The sequence below is a fragment of the Octodon degus genome, unplaced genomic scaffold, assembly GCF_000260255.1.
Source record: "Octodon degus isolate 3935 unplaced genomic scaffold, OctDeg1.0 scaffold00035, whole genome shotgun sequence".
NCBI classification, from domain to species: Eukaryota; Metazoa; Chordata; class Mammalia; order Rodentia; family Octodontidae; genus Octodon; species Octodon degus.
The window spans coordinates 7,094,895-7,114,542 of record NW_004524611.1 but is presented as its reverse complement, the minus strand read 5'-3'; the positions used below and the strand labels follow the sequence as shown (position 1 = coordinate 7,114,542).

Genomic DNA, 19,648 nt, shown 5'->3' with positions numbered 1-19,648 from the left:
ATCACTCACATCACCTCCAGGGACAGCATGACCAGAATTACACATTGTCTTTGCAAAGAATAAATCACACATGGTCAAAATTCAAATTGGTAATCCCAGCCAACACTTGGGAGGCTGAGGCAGGAGGATTGCTGTGAGTTTGAGACCAGCCTGGACTACAAAGTGAGCTCAAAGCTGGCCTGAGCTGCCTAGAGACCATCTCAAAAAGATTAAAAACAAAACAAAAATATCCAACTGTTTAGAAGGGTGTTGGGGTCATGGGACTGATGGGGGATTTCAGTGCATGAGGCATCCAGAGAAAAGAGTAGACAGCAGCAGCAGCGTTTTTATTGTCTGGATCTTGCTGTAAGGCTTGGACGGCAGACACCTCTGCATTTATTATTTTTATAAGACTTTTGTATCTCTGTCTGGTGGCCAGCGTTATGAATGTAACATTCTACACTTAAGGGCGTGCAAGTAACTCTGGGTCGTGGTTAGCAAGTCGGGGGCTAGGTGGCTTTGCAAAGCCACTTTTTCTATTCGGGAAGTTCTATCTTCATCAATGCCTGGCGCGTGACATGTGGGGCCCGAGCCCTATGTGCATCAGGGCTCTAACTTGGAAGGCAAGGTCTGTCGCTTCTGCTCATGGTATCATCAAGACCAGTGCATAAGGCCCCCAGCGCCCCACTGTAGGGGTGTCTGAGATCCAGGTCTGATACGTGTTTTTAACCCGTGGGGATCCTAAGTGTACGAAGCACCTGTCCAGTGTGGCCCATGGTGTCACAGGCCTAAGAGGCTTCCGTGGTGGGCAACTGCAGACACGGCTTTCCTGCAGCCTCTGACACAGGGGTGTCAAATCCAGGTGTCACTGCTGTGCTGTCACCTTCATGGAGGTCTTATGTGTTCATCTTTTATGGAGCTGAGGAGCCACAGCAGAAGGCAGACAGTGGACAGTGCTACCCTCGTCAAGCCACGTGCGAAGTCATTCCCGGGCTTGAAACATGCCTGCATCCTTACTGTGTAATTCTTACACAGGTTGTCTCCCGTTTACATTCTTACATGGCACTATAACCAACACGTGCATGCTTACCTGTGCTAAATCATGGTTACCTAACTGTATCCCAGTGTGAGCCCGCGCTACACAAGCAAGGTCACACTCTCAGGTGTCCTTAAGACACCCCTGAGCTTTGAAGCAGTCTCAGTGGGGCTGGGGAGATGGCTCAGTAGAATAAGCACTTCCCTAGCAAGTGCTGAGTTTGTTCCTGCTTCTGCAAAAACATAAATAAAATAAAATAAAATAAATGATGCAATCTCAGTGGATTCCCCACATCATGTCTCTTGTAAAGGTTAAGTCTTCCAGGGACTGTTTTTTTCTGAGGCTAAATTCAGGTCTCAAATATTGAAATAAATTTTTCAAAAAAATTTACAGTATTTAACTTTAAAAAAAAAAATCAGACATCTTAGCCTTTAAGTCAGATGTCATTTTATTTCTCAGTGTATGACAATGTAAATTCTTCAAAGCAAAGGCAAAGACTGGCAACAACTGGAAACAACTTATCCCCACTAATGTAACCCTAAATTCATCAAAATAAACCATCTAACACTTTTTTAATAAGGTTAAAAAGAAACAACACAGGCACAAGCAGATCAACAGCTCTGGACTGGATCCCCACACTGGAGAAAGACTTACCCCTAAACCTGTGGCTGTCAGCACTGCCTCTAAAGACTTCAACCACTCCTCGGATGGTAAAGTCAGTAACTGTAATCAACTGCAGCAGTGGGGAAGTCTGAAATCAACTGGGAATTACAAGGGGATCGAAAGTCACTGAAGTAACAGCACTGAAATATGTAATCTTAGAGCAAAATGAGCACCAAGCGGCAGATTAGTATTCATGAGCATTTTCCCCAAACAGGGAGCAGAGATGGGCAACCACATGTCTGCAAGCTCCAAGCTCTGCAAAGCCTGAATATCAAGTGGTCTCTGCGTGGTAATTATTTTAAATTCAGAAACAGATGCAACCTTGTAACAGCAAATGCAAATCCTTCTTGGTTGATCGAGGGTCTCCTGCTCTGTTTATGGAAGAACTGCCCAAGGGTGCCCCTTCAAAGGCGCACATTGATTCCCCTTACACAGTGAGGCTCTCCTGGCCATGTCACTGCCCACCAGCTAGGCTGGCTCAGGACAGGAAATGGTGGCAGAAAGCACTACGGTCTGATGCCAGGTCCTTTGGTCACGAATGCCTAGGAGAGCGAGACCACAGACGAGCCCTTGGGAGGCCGGTCCTCGCCTCACCCCGCATCTCCTTGGAGGACACACCCTCGGGGCGAGCACAGTGCAGTTTGGCCTAACCCACAGCGACTGCTCGCTGCTCTGCGCTCTAGGCCCTCTCACTGGGTTCTCACAATTCGGCTCTCATCAACAGCTAGGAAAGCAGATGAAAGCAATTACCACACAGCTCATCAGAGGCTCTGCAAGTGCTTCGTCATCTGCGTGCACAGAGGGCTCCTCAAGCAGCAAAGGCCACAGGAAGCATCACTCCCACCAGCAGCCAGTCACTGTCTTCCCTTCTAGCCCCTGCCCCATCTCCTCAGCCTGAGTTCACTGCTTCTCCCAAAGCCAAAATGGATCTATTTGCCTTATTTCTGTGATTTCCCCCACTAACCACGAAAACAGGCTGGTGGGACAGATGGAAAAAGCACACAAAAGGCTCTGAATGGCCACGACACAGTTGTCAGCCCTGCAGCCCCTGAGCACCCTGGCCTGGTGCTCCTCTAGGCTGCGCCTTCCTCATCCATCGCTTTGGCGCTGTTGCCAGTATTCTGCTCAGCCTCTGGCTCGGCAGGCAGGATGCTCATGACAGTGTGCAGGAGTTCTTCGATCTGCTCCTCCTCCGTGAACCGCTCCTCCGTCTCCTCCACCATCTGCATGAGGAAAGACGACACTCCGTTAGCAGACAGGAGCTTCCAGCCCAGCCAGCCCTGCCGAGTCAGCGGTCAGCACCTGGATCTCCAAGCCTCTCCACCAGGTGCCACTGCAGGGCCGAGCACACAGGCTCCAGAGGCGCACGAGGGAGAGGAAAGCCCTGACTGCTCTCACCATCCACATCTGCACCAAGAAGCAGGTGTTGCATATACAAGAAAGGTCAAGGGTGAAGTGACACGCTCCACACTCTGGATTTCGTGACACATCTGTACTGGAAAGAACTCGACTGCCCGCTCGGTGCCAAAAGGCTCGCAGCTCTCTTCTCAGTTCTGCTGTCACTACCTAAACAGTTTGCAGGCGCTCTTTCAGGGGCCCATGTGTGCCCGGAGTGGCGCCCCTGTGCTTCACACCATTCTTTCTTTTAATCTTCACTGCAAAGCAAGGGGCAGAACTGGACTCTCAACCTGGCTGCCCAAATCGACATGCCCTGCGATGGCTGGCGTGTGAAATGTACCGCAGGGCCGAGGGCCTGTGGCACTGCAGGGAGACGGCACTACAGAGAAACGGTGAACCTTTTGCAGGTGGGTGTATGTCATTAAATTGCCTAGGTTGGCCTGAAATTTGCAATCCTCCTTCAGCCTCCTGAGTAGCTGAGACTACAGGCACGCACAAGTATGCTTGGCTCTGAAACTTTGAGCACAGGTCACCTGGGAAATCTTACGCCTATGGCAGGCACAGAAGGTCACGGCAGAGGCTTAGCGAATGGAGTGAACTTCAGCCTCCAAAGACGCCCAGGCCCCTGACTGAACCCTAACGTGTGCGGACACCGTGGCTGCTGCTGGGGACCAGGAAGCACACAGGGGACTCTTGGCTTAGCTGCACATCTCACTATGGGAAGCTCTCACTGCTTACCCTACCCTGTAGATGACCTGCCACCTTCTGTGGATAAATCCTCAGGAGTGGGACTTGGCTGACAGGGAGCCACTGCTAGGAGGCAATGGTCTGCACCCAGGCTGCCTGCTCTACAGGAGAAGGGGGCAACCTGGGCGGTACCCCCTCCCTCCCGTGCCAGGCGCGCTGGCGGAGCTCGGCATCAGTATGCCAGCGACCTTGCCCTGGCTGAACTGGAACACCTGAGCACTGTGAGCCTCTTGTGGGTGGCCTGGGACAGACTGGTGGGCTGCATGGGGCAAACCTGCCCTGCGTGTGGGGCATCATCCACTGGCGGAGGTCAGAAGGGCTGGACATGCTGCTCCTTGCTGGCCATCAGCACTCCAGGCGCACTGCCCAGAGCTGCCCCACGGCACCTACCAGCAGCCCAGGGTCCTGGGGCTTGGCTCCAGCGCCTGCAGACCTGGCCCAAGCAGTGTCGCTCAGATCCTGAGCTCTGCAGCCTGCACAACAGGCCTGTGTGGGGCTCGGCTTCCATCACCAAAGGAGTTGCTCCTCTGATAAATCCTGGCCCAGCTCTCTGCCTCCCTGCAACCCTTACGGAGGCACCAGGCCACAGAACATGGCTGAGAGGAGAAAGGAAAGACTTGGAGAAAACCCTAATCCTCGAGGCCACAGCAAAGAAAACCGAAGTCCCCTCTAACACTGTGGTAAGGACATTCGAAGTGACACGGATACGGCCCCTGGGAGCAAGGTCCCCTAATAGCAGCTAATCTTCCCGGACAATGAGAGCTCTCTAAGGCTCCATCCGCAGTGCGGTCCCGCTGTCCTCCACCTTCCCTCGCCATCTGTCCCTCAGCCATGGTAACATATGCTGCTGATTAGGGCTGGAGGAGACGCAACATGTGATCTTTAACCCAGGGGGAAAAGGGATTGGTTTCTTGCTGTTCTGTTTTCTCTCCTGTAAGTTGAATCTGCAACAGTCTAAAGCATAAGAGTAACAGGACACACAAAGAGGGCCCTCTATTTAACTGGGAGGCTGGTTCCCGAAAGGCATCCTCTATGGAAGGAATTTTGCTAATCTAATTTGGGTATATTCTGGAGGTCAGAAACAATGAAGGCAATGAAAGCTTTAGGCAACACTATCCTTGAAAAAATTTCAATGAGAAACTCAAGATCGTGGGTATTTCGGGCTATTTTCTTCCATGCTTTTCTAAAGGAAATTTGACAGAGCTGACGACGTCTAAACTGACTTGGGAAACTGCTTTCTTTTCTTTTCTTTTCCTTCCCTGAGCTCCCACACCAGTGATTTTCACCGGCAGTCAGATCACCTGCTCCTCACTTGTGCCGCAGAGGACCTGCTGTGGGAGCAACAGGGCAGGGCCCTCACATCACTGGACGTCACCCCACACTCCTGGCACCAGGCACGTGGCCCACGCCTCACGCTGCGGGTGCTGCTGGGACTTCCCACGTTGAGGCCACAGGGAGGTTCCCATCTAATGCAGGAAAAGGAGGGAAAGGGAGGGCGGTGATGTGCTGTGGAGCCCATGACACTGGGTGTCAGACAGGCGCTCACAGACGTGGGGAGAAGGGCAGGCCGGGAAAGACAAGAGCTGGGTTAGGACAGGATGCTGGAAACAAGGGCCACTGCCACGCAGGAGGAAGAGGAAAAGGAGCAAGAGGAGATGGCCCAAGCTGAAGGAAAGGGGTTCTGGCCTGCAGCTGGCAGCAACTGAGCAAGGAGGGCTGTGGAGAGGAAGTGCCTGCTATAGTAGAGCAGCAGGGCTGCCGGGAGCAGGGGAGCCCCACGGCTCAGTCCTAGCAGCAGCTGCCAGCAGCAGCCTTGGGGCAGGCAGGGCCTGGCCAGCACATGGCACCAAGCAGCCGAAGCTAAGCTGAGGTCTGCCTCGCTGACCGGGGTGCTCGAGGCCTCCCCCGACGCAGCCCCACTCACCAGCTGGATCTCCACAGCAGTCATCGGCCGGTGGTTCAGCAGCTGCAGCTTTTCAGCCCTGCCAAAGACAAACACAAAGCGTTTAAAACTTGAGTTGGCGGGGACCTTGGGTCCTAACCACGCTGAGTCAGAAAAGTACTTCAGACAAAAAGTGGGAGCAGCACTACGACAGGGCCCTCAGTTTCTCCATGTGTGCAGCAAGGGAAGAGGAACAGAGAACAAAGACCAGAGCCTCCCACCTCAGGGGCTGACAGACCAGACCCCTACAGAGCGGACAGGATGCCGTGACCTGGAGGCACAGAATTTGTTTCATTTAATTTTGGTTTTGGTCTTTTTCAGACAGACAGGAGGGTCTTGCTATGTAGTATGGGCTGGGCTTGAACTTGAAGGGATCCTCCTGCCCCAGCCTCTGAGTGCTGGGGTTACAAGTGTGCACTATCACATCTCGCTGAGCTGCAGTTTTAAAATGTATTTGAGGGACTGGCCAGATAGCTCGGTGGATTAAAGTGCCTGCTTAGGCAGACACAGGGGCTGGGGATGCGATCCTGGGTCTGCCACACTGGCCCTGCCCCCAGGGCATGCTGAGACAGCGAACGGGACGGGCATGGTGGTACTGCACCTGTAATCCCAGCACTTGGGAGGCTGAAAAACAGGAAGGATAAAAAAAAAAAAAAAGACCACACAGGAAGGATCACTATAAATCCAGTATGTGTAGTGAGACCCCGCAGGCCTTGTGCTAAATACATTAAAAAAATAAAAAAAATTGATGTGGTATGGTAATTTTACTTAGGATATGTGAAAATAATGTTTAATGCAATATTTAAAAAAGTAAAGATGAAATCATCTTGGTCAGTTGGTCATCACTTAAAAATGGTTGAGAATTCCTTTTTTTTTTTTAGATTAAAATGAAGTATTAGGGCTGGCCAAGTAGCTCAGCGGATTAAAGCGCCTGCTTAGGCAGACACAAGGGCCAGGAGTTCATTGCCCAGGCCTGCTGCGCTGGCCCCGCCCCCAGGGCGCACTGAGACAGCAATTAAGGCTGGGTGTGGTGGTGTGAGCCCATAATCCCAGCACTTGGGAGGCTGTAAACAGGAGGATCACTACGAGTCCTAATCTTCGCAGTGAGACCCTGAACACCCAGTAGACCCTGTCCTAAATACAAAATAAATAAATGAATAAATAAAATGAAGTATTAACTTGCTATGTCAGCAAATAAAATGAGTGAGGCCTGTCACGGGGCAGAAAAAGTACAGTCCTCAGCCCTCCCAGAACTTATGTATGGCCCAGCTGGGGAAGGAAAATAAACACACGCCGCTTTCCAATATGCAAGGGATTAAGGTCACCATTAAACGTAACTGCTATCATCTGTCAGGGGGAATATACAGCTCCCTGCTGAACAGGACACAACTTCAAAGAGCAGGGAGACTCTGGTTCCAACCCCTGTGCGGCAGCAGTGTCTACATTTCTTTCTCAATCTGGCTCTGGAGCTCCAGCAGCGAGGCAGCCACAACCCCCACAGCCCCTGTCTGAGGAGCAGTCCAGGTTACCCAGGGCCCAAACCAGTCTCACGGTCTACAGAGCAGGAGCAACAGCAGGGCTGCAGCTTGAGAGGAGATTTAACATCTAGAGCGGCAGCCGCTACCACTTAGGACTTGTTTCCTGTGCGACAAGCACATTTAACCCCCAGATTAACCGATGCTGAGACAGTAAATGATCTGTCCAAGGTTGCAGAAACAGTGAAAGCTGAAGTCATCAAAGCTGCTATGTTTAGCCAGGTGTGGTGCCACATAGCTACAATCCCAGAACTCTGGGAGGCTGAGGCAGGAAGGCTGTAAATTCAAGCCCAGCCTGGGGAAACTACTGAGACCCTGTCTCAAAAAATAAGAGGTAGGGCTGGAGAGAGGGCTCAGTAGAATAAGCACTTGCCTGGCAAGTGCAAGGGCCTGAGTTCAATCCCCAGTTTCCACAAAAAAAAAAAAAAAAAAAGAGGGATGGGGGTGTGTCCCACAGCAATTCTCCGGACGTAGCTGTTGTTACTGAGGTGGCAGCAGCAAGCGCTACGTACAATCCTCCCAACATTCACTGCAGACTCAGAGAGCCTTCACAGAGGAGGCAGCCTGGGCCCCGGGCCCTGAGGACTTTCTAGGCAGACCAGAAACAGCACTCGCAAATGGCCAGAGAAAGTTGCTGCTAGAGGTAGGCATGAGGCTGGGAGGGGCACCTGGGCGCTGACAGCCAAGACTGGTGTCACTTCTTGGGCACTGGAGAGCAACAAGAACAGCAGGGACCTGCTCCAGCTGGGTCTGATGTTGGTTCGAGAAGAACTGGGGTGAGGGAGGGAACCACCAGAATACTTGCAGGGAAAGAAATAAGGGGGATGCCAGGAGAGTGTACTCAAAGGGTCTGTTCCCCACATCAACACCACAGGCCCTGACTGCCTAGACAGGGTGCAGCCGTGGTGGAGCAAAGGAAGGGGCCAGCAGAATACAATCAGCCTGACCTTAGAAGAAACCCATGGAGCAGGGACTGCAGACCCTTCCTAACAACTGTGAAGAAGCAGTCTGTCAAAAAGCTTGTGGAGGTTGAGCTCCAGTTTAGTCTAGAACTAAAAAAAGGACCAGACTAATAGGCAAGGAATTCCAGCAAATCATGGGGTGGGTGTCACAGCCCACACGCTAAAGAGGAAAGACCAGGCAGACAGGCCGAAATCACTGGATTCCCCTCCCCACTGAGCAGGCCCCGGAGGCTCCCACACTCAGCGCAGCATGACAGCCAGACACAGGGACCACGCCGGGCACAGGGCCAGCCACTCCACAGGCAGCCAAGGAGGGAGCCCTCGAGGAGTGGAGGAGAGCGCCTGCTGAGAAGGAAAGCCCTCAGAGGCTCAAGCACCACTCTGACCACAGCAGGACTGAGAATAATGGTCACCTGCTCAGCTGGATGGCGACAAGGACCTCGGCAGAGAGCTGCAGAGAGTGCGGAAGACGAGCCCATGCTCAGGGCAAAATGATGATTTGCTTTGTTTTTTACCATTGTCATCCAGCAGTACAGCTAAAAAACAGAGACAAGAACAGGCCCAGAGAAAAGGCCTGGGAATAACAGCACTGCCTACCTAATGCCACCAAAACACTGGACTAGCACATCACCAGTCCTTATTCTGCCAGGCTCCAAGCTACCAGAAATGCTGCCATGGTCACTGAAAGGATCTTGAAGGCCTTAAGGTTTCTAGCAAGAAAAAAAAAAAAAAAAAAAAAATCACAACCATTCTTAAAAAAGCAAATTCTGGCCCAAAGCAGCCACACAAGGAGCCTGCCCTGAAGCAGGAGCGTAGGGGTGTGCGCACTGTTCTCCTCGCTTCAGTGTCTCTGTTCCCCAGCTCTCAGCTCTCTTCCACCCCCATCCCTGCTCCAGGGCCCAGGGCCCACTGGGTTCCAGCCGAGTGGGCATGCTGTCCCACTCTGCCCCTGTGATCAGCAGACAGTGCAGGGTCGCCTCTATCACAGCTTCCACAGCACCTATGTCCTGATTCTCCTCCGATCCTTCGAGCCCTCCTCAGCACTTTCTGGCTTTCTCTTCTTTTGCTGCCTCTAGCACAGGGCAACCCTTTAGCCTCTGATGCCCCAAGTTCCCCATGGGAACCTCACAATCACAGCTACTGCAGATTCTGCCCACAAAACCCAAGCTTTCTAGCTGAGCTCCAGACTTTTTAACAAGTGGCCCCCAGACATCTCCACTTGGGCATGTGGGACACACTGAACTCAACATCCCAATGGGGCCTGCACATCCCTTCCAACGATCAGCTCCATGCGCACTTCCTATATCCTCTTTAATAAGTGCTGCTGGAGAAGCTGGCTTTCCACATGCTGAAGGTTAAAACTAGTCCCCTATCTCTCAACACGCATTAAACTAAAATCGAAATGGATCAAACACCTATATACTAAGATAGAAACACTATCTACTGCAAGACAGAATCAGTAGAACTCTTGAAGCCACAGATAAAGGCAAAAGACTGAAAAAAGCCCTGATCAGACACAATCAGCAACTGAGACCTCATCTTATTAAAAAGCTGTTGCACAGCAAAAGAAACCCCAACAGAGACAACTCAACTCAAAAAAAATCACTGCTAAAATTTAATTTTAAAAAAGATCACTTATTTATTTATTTATTTATTTATTTATGTGGTACAGGGTCTTGCTTCACAGCTTGGACTCACTGTGACCCTCCCGTCTCAGCCTCCCAGCACTGGGGTTACAGGCATGCGCCACCACGCCCGGTTTTGGGGGCTGGCTCAGTGCACCCAGCACAGCACGTGGTATAGGGTATTGAACCACAGTCCCTGCACTTGCCAGGCAAGCACTTAAACGGCTGAGCTATGTTCCCAGCCCTGGCCTGCTGAAATTTAAAGACCCAGTCTAAAATGAACAAACACGTCTCAGATGAAGAAGTGCAAAGGACAAATAAGTGTATGGAAAGCTATTCAATATCACTGGTCATTTGAGACATGTCAGTTAAAACAACACTGAGATCCCACCTAGATCCAGAAAGAATGGCTATCATTAAGGAATCAACCAGTAACAAATGCTGGTGGGGCTCTGGGGAAAAAGGCCTTCTCCACTGTTGGGAGTGCAGACTGGTGCAACCACTGTGGAGATCAGTGTGGAGACTCCTCAACAAGCTAGGACTAGCGGTCCCACTGGATCCAGCTATTCTCCTTCGTGCTATCCTCCCAAAATAATTAGAAGCGTCATACGACAGTGTTATGTGCACACCCATGTTTATAGTGGAATAGTTGGTAATACCTGAATCTTGAAAATAGCCCAAATACCCACCAGCCGATGAAACAATAAAGATGTGGCTTTTTATACAAGGGAGTACTACTCTGCCATAAAGAGTAAGTGTGAGACATTTCCAGCTAAATGAATGGACTCTGAGACCATTTAAGTGGAACACCTGCACATATACATATAAATACTGCAGTGTTTCTCTGATGTGACACACTTCAAGTGTAAGTAAGAACCAAAATGGGTGTAAATATCGGAAAATAGGGAAAAATGCTAAAATCAGAAGACCTAGGAAGAAGGGAGGCAGGAGGAAAGAAGGAACAAGAAAAAAGGATAACAGAAAGAAAAAATGGGCACAAAGCCTTTGTAAATGGGATAAGAGGTCGCAGGGAGAAGACTGGGAAAAGAAGACTCAAGCTGTATCATGTGCAAGTTCCCTATGATGAATGCGATCACTATGCTTATCTCAACTATACAAATAAAGTAAACTAAAAATAAATAAATAAAATTCATCATTGGAAAAAAGCGCAAATATCCAGCCAGAACCCCATGCAGAATCCCTGCTACCTGCCTCTTCCCACTGCCCGTACCCAGCCGATACCTCTAAGTGACCCTCTTGGGCCTCCCGCCCACCCACCGTCACTCCCACTGCCACATCAACCTCCCAATTGCAGGGCAGCGGCCTGCCACTTTCTTTTTATTTTTTGTTTTTTTCTGAGACAGGGTATCGCTGTGTGGTTCAGGCTGGCCATCAACTCTGGGCAATCCTCCTGCTTCAGCCTCCCAAGTGCTGGCATTACAGGTATGCGCCACCAGAAGAATCTACCTTCATTCTTACAAATAAAATATCTTTAGAAGATTCAACTCCTGTCATCTCACGATGCTGCTTACAGGCCTCCACTCTCCTTGCAGGCTTTGGAAAGAATCTTCTGAAACCTGATCTTTGCCAGTGTCTCTGGGTTTCCCAAGCGCTCACCGCCCAGTTCACACACACTCCTTACGTTCCAGGAGAAGCAGCGGGCTCTTCTGACTGGCCCTTACACACTGGTCCCTCTCTGAGCACAGCTCCCTGTCTGCTGGCAGGGTCTCTGCTATGATGACCGCATCCACCACTACATCCCCAGTGACAGACACAGTTGGTGCTGGGTAAGTGGAATCCAAGGGGCAAATTAAAGGAAAAGCCAGGGAGGCCCTGATTTCTGAGAAAAGCCCTCGGCAGAGATAGCAAGGACTCTAAGGTGACACTGGAGCAACTTGATGGCGAGGGCAGGCCGGGAAGGACCCCACACTCCTGCTCTGAGCTTTGCTGGCCCCAAACACACCCCACAATACAGTGGGCACAGTCCCAAGGAACCACAGTGTCCGACAGAGCTAAGCAGGCACGGCTGCAAAGGCACCCTCAGGAGAGAGCTGGCCAGTCGTGCCAGCGACTTAGAGCTCCGGGCTGCGGAGTTAAGGAACATCTGGTCCCTACTCTATCCTCATGGCCGCTAAAAGCAAGAATTTTAAAGCAAATAAAGGAGCCCTATACTTCACTAATAAAACCAGTTACACATGACTACCTTGGCGCCTCTCCCCTGGGGATATTCAGACCTGAGGTGCAAAGTCACTTCACAGCTCTTCCTGCTTTAGGCCCCTGGCCAGTGGGCGATGGTCCGTCCTGGCCACAAGCTGCCACCTCAGCTGCAGTGGGCACCAATGCCAGGGCCGACACGCAAACACAAGGAAAAGCCCACAGGCTCCCCCTACTGGCCACTGTGCGACACTGCCTGCAGCTTCTCGGGGAAGAGTTGCAGGATCAAGTATTTAATACAGAGCAAATACTAAAAAGTCACATGGGATCTTATAAATCCTCAGGGGTACAGAAGGGAAAATGGAGCTGAATTTAAACCCCTAAATATCGTAGTCTACTTTAAGCTTAAACAGATTATGGCCCATCATGAACCAGCTTGCTCAGTGATGCCCAGCCGCAGTTTGGGAAAGAGCAGGTGGTCAGGCCCAATTTGTGATGGAAAATATGAAAGGATTAGGAAGCAAAAGCCAGTCCAGATGAAGAGATAGGAGGCCTTAGAAACTGACTCAGGAGCAAGCCAAAGTGGGTGGATTGAAGGAAAGATGAATTTAAAAGCATCAGCTGGGATGGAGGGCCGGTGCAAATTTCTTAGGGCAACCCACCCTGCCCCCACCTCCTTCCTCTGCCCCATCCTGGCCTCAAGCAGAGGCAGCACTAAAGAACGCCAGGAAAAAATGTCACCTTTTTGCTAGAACACTGGAACTGGACCCCTTGGAACCTGAAATCCAGGTGAGGCTCACCCAAATCTCAGGCCCCTCAACGGAGTAAGGGAACCTCAGGCGGCCCACAGGGGCGGGAAATCCCTTTCCTGCTTCCTTTCCTTTTTTCCAGCTCAGCCCTAACGGAGCCCCAGGGACACCGGGGCAGCACAGCAAAGACACTAAGTGCGCAGGCTAAATCACCACTTTCCCTCCTATCCTAGGCTACCGCACAGCAAGCGGGGCCTCTAGCACCGGATCTACCGCTGAAACCTGAGAGGCAAGTTGCACTGGAGTCCGAACCTAGCTGGGAGGACTGCTCCCCCCAACAAATTAACATGAACCAGGAATTGGAGTCTACACTATTAGAATGTCATATTCAAAATGAATGTGCTATAACTTACAGCTATTTGAACCAGGAAGAAATTACTGGTTCTCTAGGGAAAAGATAACAGGCAGACGGGGAACCCACCAGGACTCAGACATTCAGAAGTCTCAAAGATGCTCCTGGCTGCTGTAACAACAGGAGGGGAAAGCGAACATTTCAGGAATGCTGGCTAACAACAGTTCTAGGAAAAAGCAGAAACTATACAAGATAAACAAATGGTAGCTTGGAACTCAAAATATTTGAAGTGAAAAATTCACTGACAGACTTACTGACAGAATGAACAGGACAGGGAATCTTTGACCTCAGAGAAAGAACAAAAGAAATCCCATTTGAACGTGAAAGAGGAAAAAGTAAAACTGTGGCCAAAACTGTGGCCCGGGCTGCAGAACAGGGTCAGAGTCTAACAGCTGTACTTTCAGAGTTCAGGAGAAAGAGAATAGGATGGGATAAAACATTTTAAGGACTAGTAGCTGAAACGGTCACACACCTAGTAAGAAACAAATATATATAATCAAGAAACTCAGCAAAGATCAACTGAAAATAAAAGCCTAAATGCAAGAGTAAACATTACTGAAGACCCAAGATCAGAAAACTGTTGAAAGCCAGTAGTGGTGGCACACACGCAGAATCCTGTTGCAGGCAGCTGAGTTAGATTTAAAAAAAAATTACATGCAGTCAGACAAGGCTCGGCCTTCAAAGGACCCAATATGGAAGACAAGACACCTCACAACTATGGGCGAGACAGGCACCTCTGCTGTGGGCCAGAGATGAAACAAACACAGCCACACACCTCCCTAGGGACAGACCTCAGGGACTGATATTCTAGGTAGGTATCAGTCACCTTGAAAAAGCCAGTAAGACTCACTACCCCAACCCCTACAGCAAGAGCCGTTCTGTATTCATGCCGGCTTGCTACGTGACTCGCTTCCCCATCTGACCCTGATTTAATCAATCTTACCTGAGCAATTATGCCCATAATCTTATTGGTTGACCAGAGTTTTGTCCCCTTTCAGGCCCACCTAGCAAGTTCCCGTTTCCCAACTTAGACCCGCCTCACCTTATGGTTTTGCTTTATAAATCCCCTAGAAAAGACGGGTTCCTGGGCAACCCATTCAGGTTTCCTTCTGTCCCTCCTTTTGACAGAAGCTTTCTTTCCCTAATAAATATACTCTGCTCTTAACCTGTGCTGTTCCTAAAAGTCACTCTTCGGTTTGAGAGACCACAGACTTGCCCCAGGTGGCTTTCAGGCTGGGAGTTTTCCCCTATACCAATCCCAGCACTGGGAGGCTGAGGTGGGAGGGCTGCCAAGGCCAGCCTGACCTACATGTGAGTTCAAGGCCAGCCTGAACTATACAGCTGGACCCTGTCTAAAAGCAACAACAAAAGGACCTCTTGAAAGCCAGAAGATGACGACATCTACTTGAGTAGTCACAAATTTATAATCAGAAACCATGACCTCTGGAAGACAATGGAATAACATCATCAAAGTTCCAAGGACAGGACTTTAAAGAATGATATTCTCATACTTATATACTGAAAATGTTTCCAGGACTGCTAAATCGGGTGGCATAAGATCAACAGAGACGACTCACTCATATTTTTTTACATTACCAATGAATGTAGTACATTACCAATGAACTACAAAACACAACAATTTACAGTAACACCCAAAATTACAAAATACTCAGGTATAAACCTAAAACACTGTGCAGAGCCTGTGTTCTACACTGGACTGAAAGATGCGATGCCATCAGCTCTCCCCAAAACAGGACTGTGAGTGTAACGTAATCCCAAGCAAAATCCCAGCAGAGTTCGTTCTATACAAAATCAAGAAAATTCAGAAGCGCACACAGAAAAAGCAAAATAATCAAAAAAAGTCAAAATAATTGGGAAAAAGTCACAAACTTGAAGAAGTCACATCCTGTCCTTGTGCTTCCTACCCAGCTGCTGTGACCCGGACGCTAGAGTGCAGGCAGAAGGACGCACACGGGGAGTGGAGCCGCAGGCCCAGCGTTCTTCTCTTCCTTCGCAAGAGCAGCTCAGTGCAGCCAGGCCAGTCTCCAGCAACTGCCACTGCAGAGCCCCCCGCCCCACTCATAATCTCCACCTGTAACTCAAACCAAACCCCACCTTAACTCAAAATCACTTATTTCTAGAAGAAAACTCTGTAATGTTGGGTTCAGCAGGATTCTTAGATACAACTCTTAGATACAATTCTTAGATGCAGAAAAAAAAATTGATTTCATCAGAACTAAAACTTGCCGCTCTGACAGAGACATTGTTAAGAGAAGGAAAAGACAAACTAGAGACGGGAGGAAACACCTGCGAGCCACATACCCAAAACAGAACCTCTCCATTCAGACCATATAAAGAGCTCTCAAAAGTCTAACAACAAAAAAACAAGCTTTTGATGAAGAGGTGCTTCATCAAAATAAGTGAACGGTAAATAAGCATATTAACAGGTTTAGTATTTATTATTAAAGGAAAGCAAATCCAGGGCACGGTGAATTACTACTTAAAATCAACTTAATAGGGCCGGGGAGACAGCTCAGTGGTCTAAAGCGCCTGCCTAGGCAAGCTTAGGCAAAAGTGCAGGGACGGTGGTTCAATCCCCAGCACCACATGCCACACTAGCCCCACCCCCAGGGTGGGCTAAGCTGGCCACAAAAAATAAAATAATTTATTTCTTTTTTTTTAAATTTTTTTATTTGTGTGTGTGTGTGTGTGTGTGTGTGTCCAGCTCAGCCCACCAGGGGGCGGGGCTGGCTGGCATGTGGTGCTGGGGGATTGAACCGTGGTCCCTGTGCTTTGCTAAGCTTGTTCTAAGTAGGTGCTTTAGACCACTGAGCCATCTCACCAGCCCCAAAATAAAATAATTTAAAAAATCAATTTAATAGCTCCAAGAAAAACACTACAGTATCAAGGATAGTGAGCAAATGAAATTCTGGCATTGCTGAGGTAAAAGCAAAATAGTATTACTCTGAGAAAGTCTCAGGGGTTCTTAGAGTTAAACTCGTATGACCTACAATTTCTCTTCTAGGTAAGCTCCCAGAAGAAAAAAGAACCTCACTTTAAGCAAAAACTTGTATGCTGCTCAGCTTTCTGTTGCTGTGACAAAACACCTGAGACAATCAACTTAGGCAGAGGAAAGATTTCTTAGGCTCACGGCTTATGAGGTTCAGTCCATGGTTGCTGGGCAGTGTCACTCTGGGCCTGTGGGGCACTGGACTATCAGTGTGGGGAGCTTGTGGTGGAGCTGAGCGGGCAGCAGGAAACAGAGAGGAGGGGACTAGGTCTCCAGGCGCCCATGTCCCTACAGGGACTCACCTGGGACCTGAGTCCCTGCTCCTAGGTCCTAGGGCCCACCATCCCACAGGGTCACAAGCCAGTGAGCAGGCCTTCAGCACTTGAGCCTTTCAGGGACATTAAGATCCAAGGCAGAACCATCTGTATGAGGTATCAGTAACTCTTTCCTCAGAAGGGTCAAAAAACAGAAAATTTTTCAATGTCTTTCAACTGGAGTATGAAAAAAAATCTGTAGTCGAGATAAAAGATGTCATTCAACAACAAAAGGAACAAATTTCTGCCACATGTGCAGCAGTACTGATATGCTGCAGATGCATCATGCTATGTGGAAGCCATGCCCAGAGTCTTACACTAGCGCAGCCCGTTTCTCTGCCTTTCTGCAAAGGCGAAAACAGCAGGGAGCACAGATCCACTGTCAGGTAACGGGCAGGGGGAGGATGAATTACACAAGGCCAGAACAACAGAACTGGTCTGCAGTACAAACGGATGTTTACATGTGAAAGACCTGATAAACCATTCAAAACAAGTACTTCTATAAATCTAGCAGTGATCTGAAGATATTTAGGGTTGCTCCTGCACCTGGCATCTGGAAAGGAAGCGCCCCACTCTGAAAGCAACTGCTTTTCAATGCCCCAGCAAGCGTGTGCACAGGGCCCATCGGAGGGCTGGGGTGCGCTCACTCACTGCCTTCATGGGATTGCTCACGAGATCTCTTGGAAAACCACATCAGGCTCAAGTTAAACTAAAAGACCAGCCAGTTAGCTCAGTGGACTAAAGCACCTACTTAGGCAGGCTCAGAGATGGCGTTCAATCCCCAGCCTGCTGGCCCCACCCCCAGGGCTTGCTGAGACAGTGATTGAGACTGGGCATGGTGGCAAGCACCGGTAATCCCGGCCCTTGGGAGGCTGAAAACAGGAAGGATCACTAGGAGTCTCATCTGTATCATGAGACCCTGTACTAAGTATACTTAAAAACAAAGAAACAAAAAACTAAAAGACTTCACTACTGGGCTTACAGATTCTTGTTTTTTAAAATTTTTAAAAATCATTCACTCATTCATTTACTCATCCATTCGGTACAGGGTCTCACTACACAGATTCGTAGTGATCCTTCCTGTTTTCAGCCTCCCAAGTGCCGGATTACAGGCATGCGCCACCATGTCCAGTTCTGATGGCAGACACAGTGGGGCCGAGGTTTCTGGCTGGCAGGGAATGTGGTACCTGAGATCAAACCTGGGTCCTTGTGTTTGCTAGGCAGTTACTTAGACCACCGAGCTATCTCCCCAGCCCTGGACTTACAGATCCTACCTGCCAGATCTGGGGCAGGCATGTCATCACCTGAGTTTCCGTTCATCCCCCTGCAAAATGGAGCAGGCTGTCAGGACTTCGTGCAGCAGTTGTGTCTACAAAGCAGCCCCACCCTGCCCCAGCGCTCTTCCAGTGGGCACTCCCAGGTTTCCTGCTCACAGAAGAGCTCCACTGCCATTCGGCCCATCCTTACAGACCGTCCACTGTGGGGACTCTCGACGTTTACTTCAACACCTACTTCTGTCACTTCTACTCAACAGTCTAGCAGGTCTCGTCAGAGTAATAGACAGAAGAAAGAGCATATAGGGATTGGAAAGGAAGGCATAAAATTCCCTCAGTTCCTAGGGGAGATGATCCTACATTTAGAAAACCCTGGACACACCATATGAAACCTGTTACCACTACTGAATGAATTTAGCAAGGTGACAGGTTACACCATCAACATACAAACATCACTTGTGTCTAAACTCTAACAAGGAACAATCTGAAAGGAAATTAAGAAAATATTTTGCAAAGTGCTTCCCACCCCAGCCCAGCTCAAACTCGTGGCCATTTTTATCTATTTATTTTTTAAAAAATTTTATTTATTTATTTGTGTGTGTGTGTGTGTGTGTGTGTGTGTGTGGCCAGCTCAGCCCACCAGGGGGCGGGGCTGGCTGGCATGTGGTGCTGGGGGATTGAACCGCGGTCCCTGTGCTTTGCTAAGCTTGTTCTTAGTAGGTGCTTTAGACCACTGAGCCATATCACCAGCCCCGGCAATTTTTATTTTTACAAAAAATAAACTCACACTTTTTATTTTTTTTTGAGACAGAGTCTTGCCTGTGTAGCTCAGCCCAGCTGAAACTCGTGGCAATCCTCCTGCCTCAGCCTCCCGAGTGCTGGGATTACAGGCATGTGCCACCTCCACCCACACTTTCTGTGCCTAATCAAAAATCACGACCTTGGCCACTCGGGGCAGCCAGCTAAGGGCTTGGTCAGCAGGCTTAAACTCAGACAAGAGGATACATTCCCGGACTCTGATATAGCTGGTTAGGTTCTTGCCAAAAACACTGAAAGAAAATGGCTCCAAACCTGAGCCAAAATTCCTCAAATGCCCATATAAACCGCACATGCTGACCCCTCGCTCAGGACATCAGGCCCAGAAAGAGGCTCTTTTCCTAGCGCCCATTGTGAACACGAGCAGCAGCGCTGTGAATCAGCTCTCCTAGAAAACGCTCTGGTCTGGTAGCCTGGGCAGTTAGTGTTTCTTTCCTTTCTTGAGACAGTCCCACTCTGCACTATAGGCTGGCCTAGAACTCACTCTGTAATCTTGGCTGGTCTCAAAGTCACAGAGATCCTCCTGCCTCAGCCTCAAGTACTGGGATTACAGGCATGCACCGCCTGCAGGCTCTAAGGTTCTTTCTTCTAGTGTTCTTGGGGTGGCACCAGAGGCTACTTTAACTTCATTCATAACTACACCAAAAAATAAAGCACAAACTCAACCAAAGAGATGAAAGAACTGCACTGAAAACTATGAAACACTGCTGAAAGAAATTAAAGATGACACAAACAGTATTTATGGATTAGAAGACTTACCAATGCCATGAGGTCACTACCACCCAGAGGGATGGATATACTTAGTACAACCCCAAAGATGTTTTGTCAGGAACAGAGGGATCTATCTTAACGCTCACATGGAATCTGAAGGGGGCCCAAATAGCTCAACTAATCTGGAAAAGGAACAAAGTTGGAAGATACACTATAAAGTGACAGTGGGGGCTGGTGAGATGGCTCAGTGGTCTAAAGCACCTACTTAGAACAAGATTGGCAAAGCACAGGGACCGCAGTTCAATCCCCCAGCACCACATG

The 19,648-nt window shown here is 49.4% G+C and overlaps 1 protein-coding gene across 3 annotated transcripts in view; it reads right to left on the bottom strand.

Moving 5' to 3' along the window:
• Positions 1-2,705: 2,705 nt before the first annotated feature.
• The window catches only part of Crcp (CGRP receptor component), a 47,740-nt gene continuing 30,797 nt past the window's right edge, over positions 2,706-19,648 (bottom strand). For all 3 annotated transcript variants that reach the window (XM_023714333.1, XM_023714334.1, XM_023714332.1), the window contains 2 exons: positions 5,748-5,805; positions 2,706-2,901 (listed from right to left, as the gene is read on the bottom strand). In XM_023714333.1, coding sequence (XP_023570101.1) covers positions 2,752-2,901; positions 5,748-5,805 — 208 coding nt within the window. In that variant the 3' untranslated portion in view covers positions 2,706-2,751. The remainder of the gene's footprint in view (positions 2,902-5,747; positions 5,806-19,648) is intronic.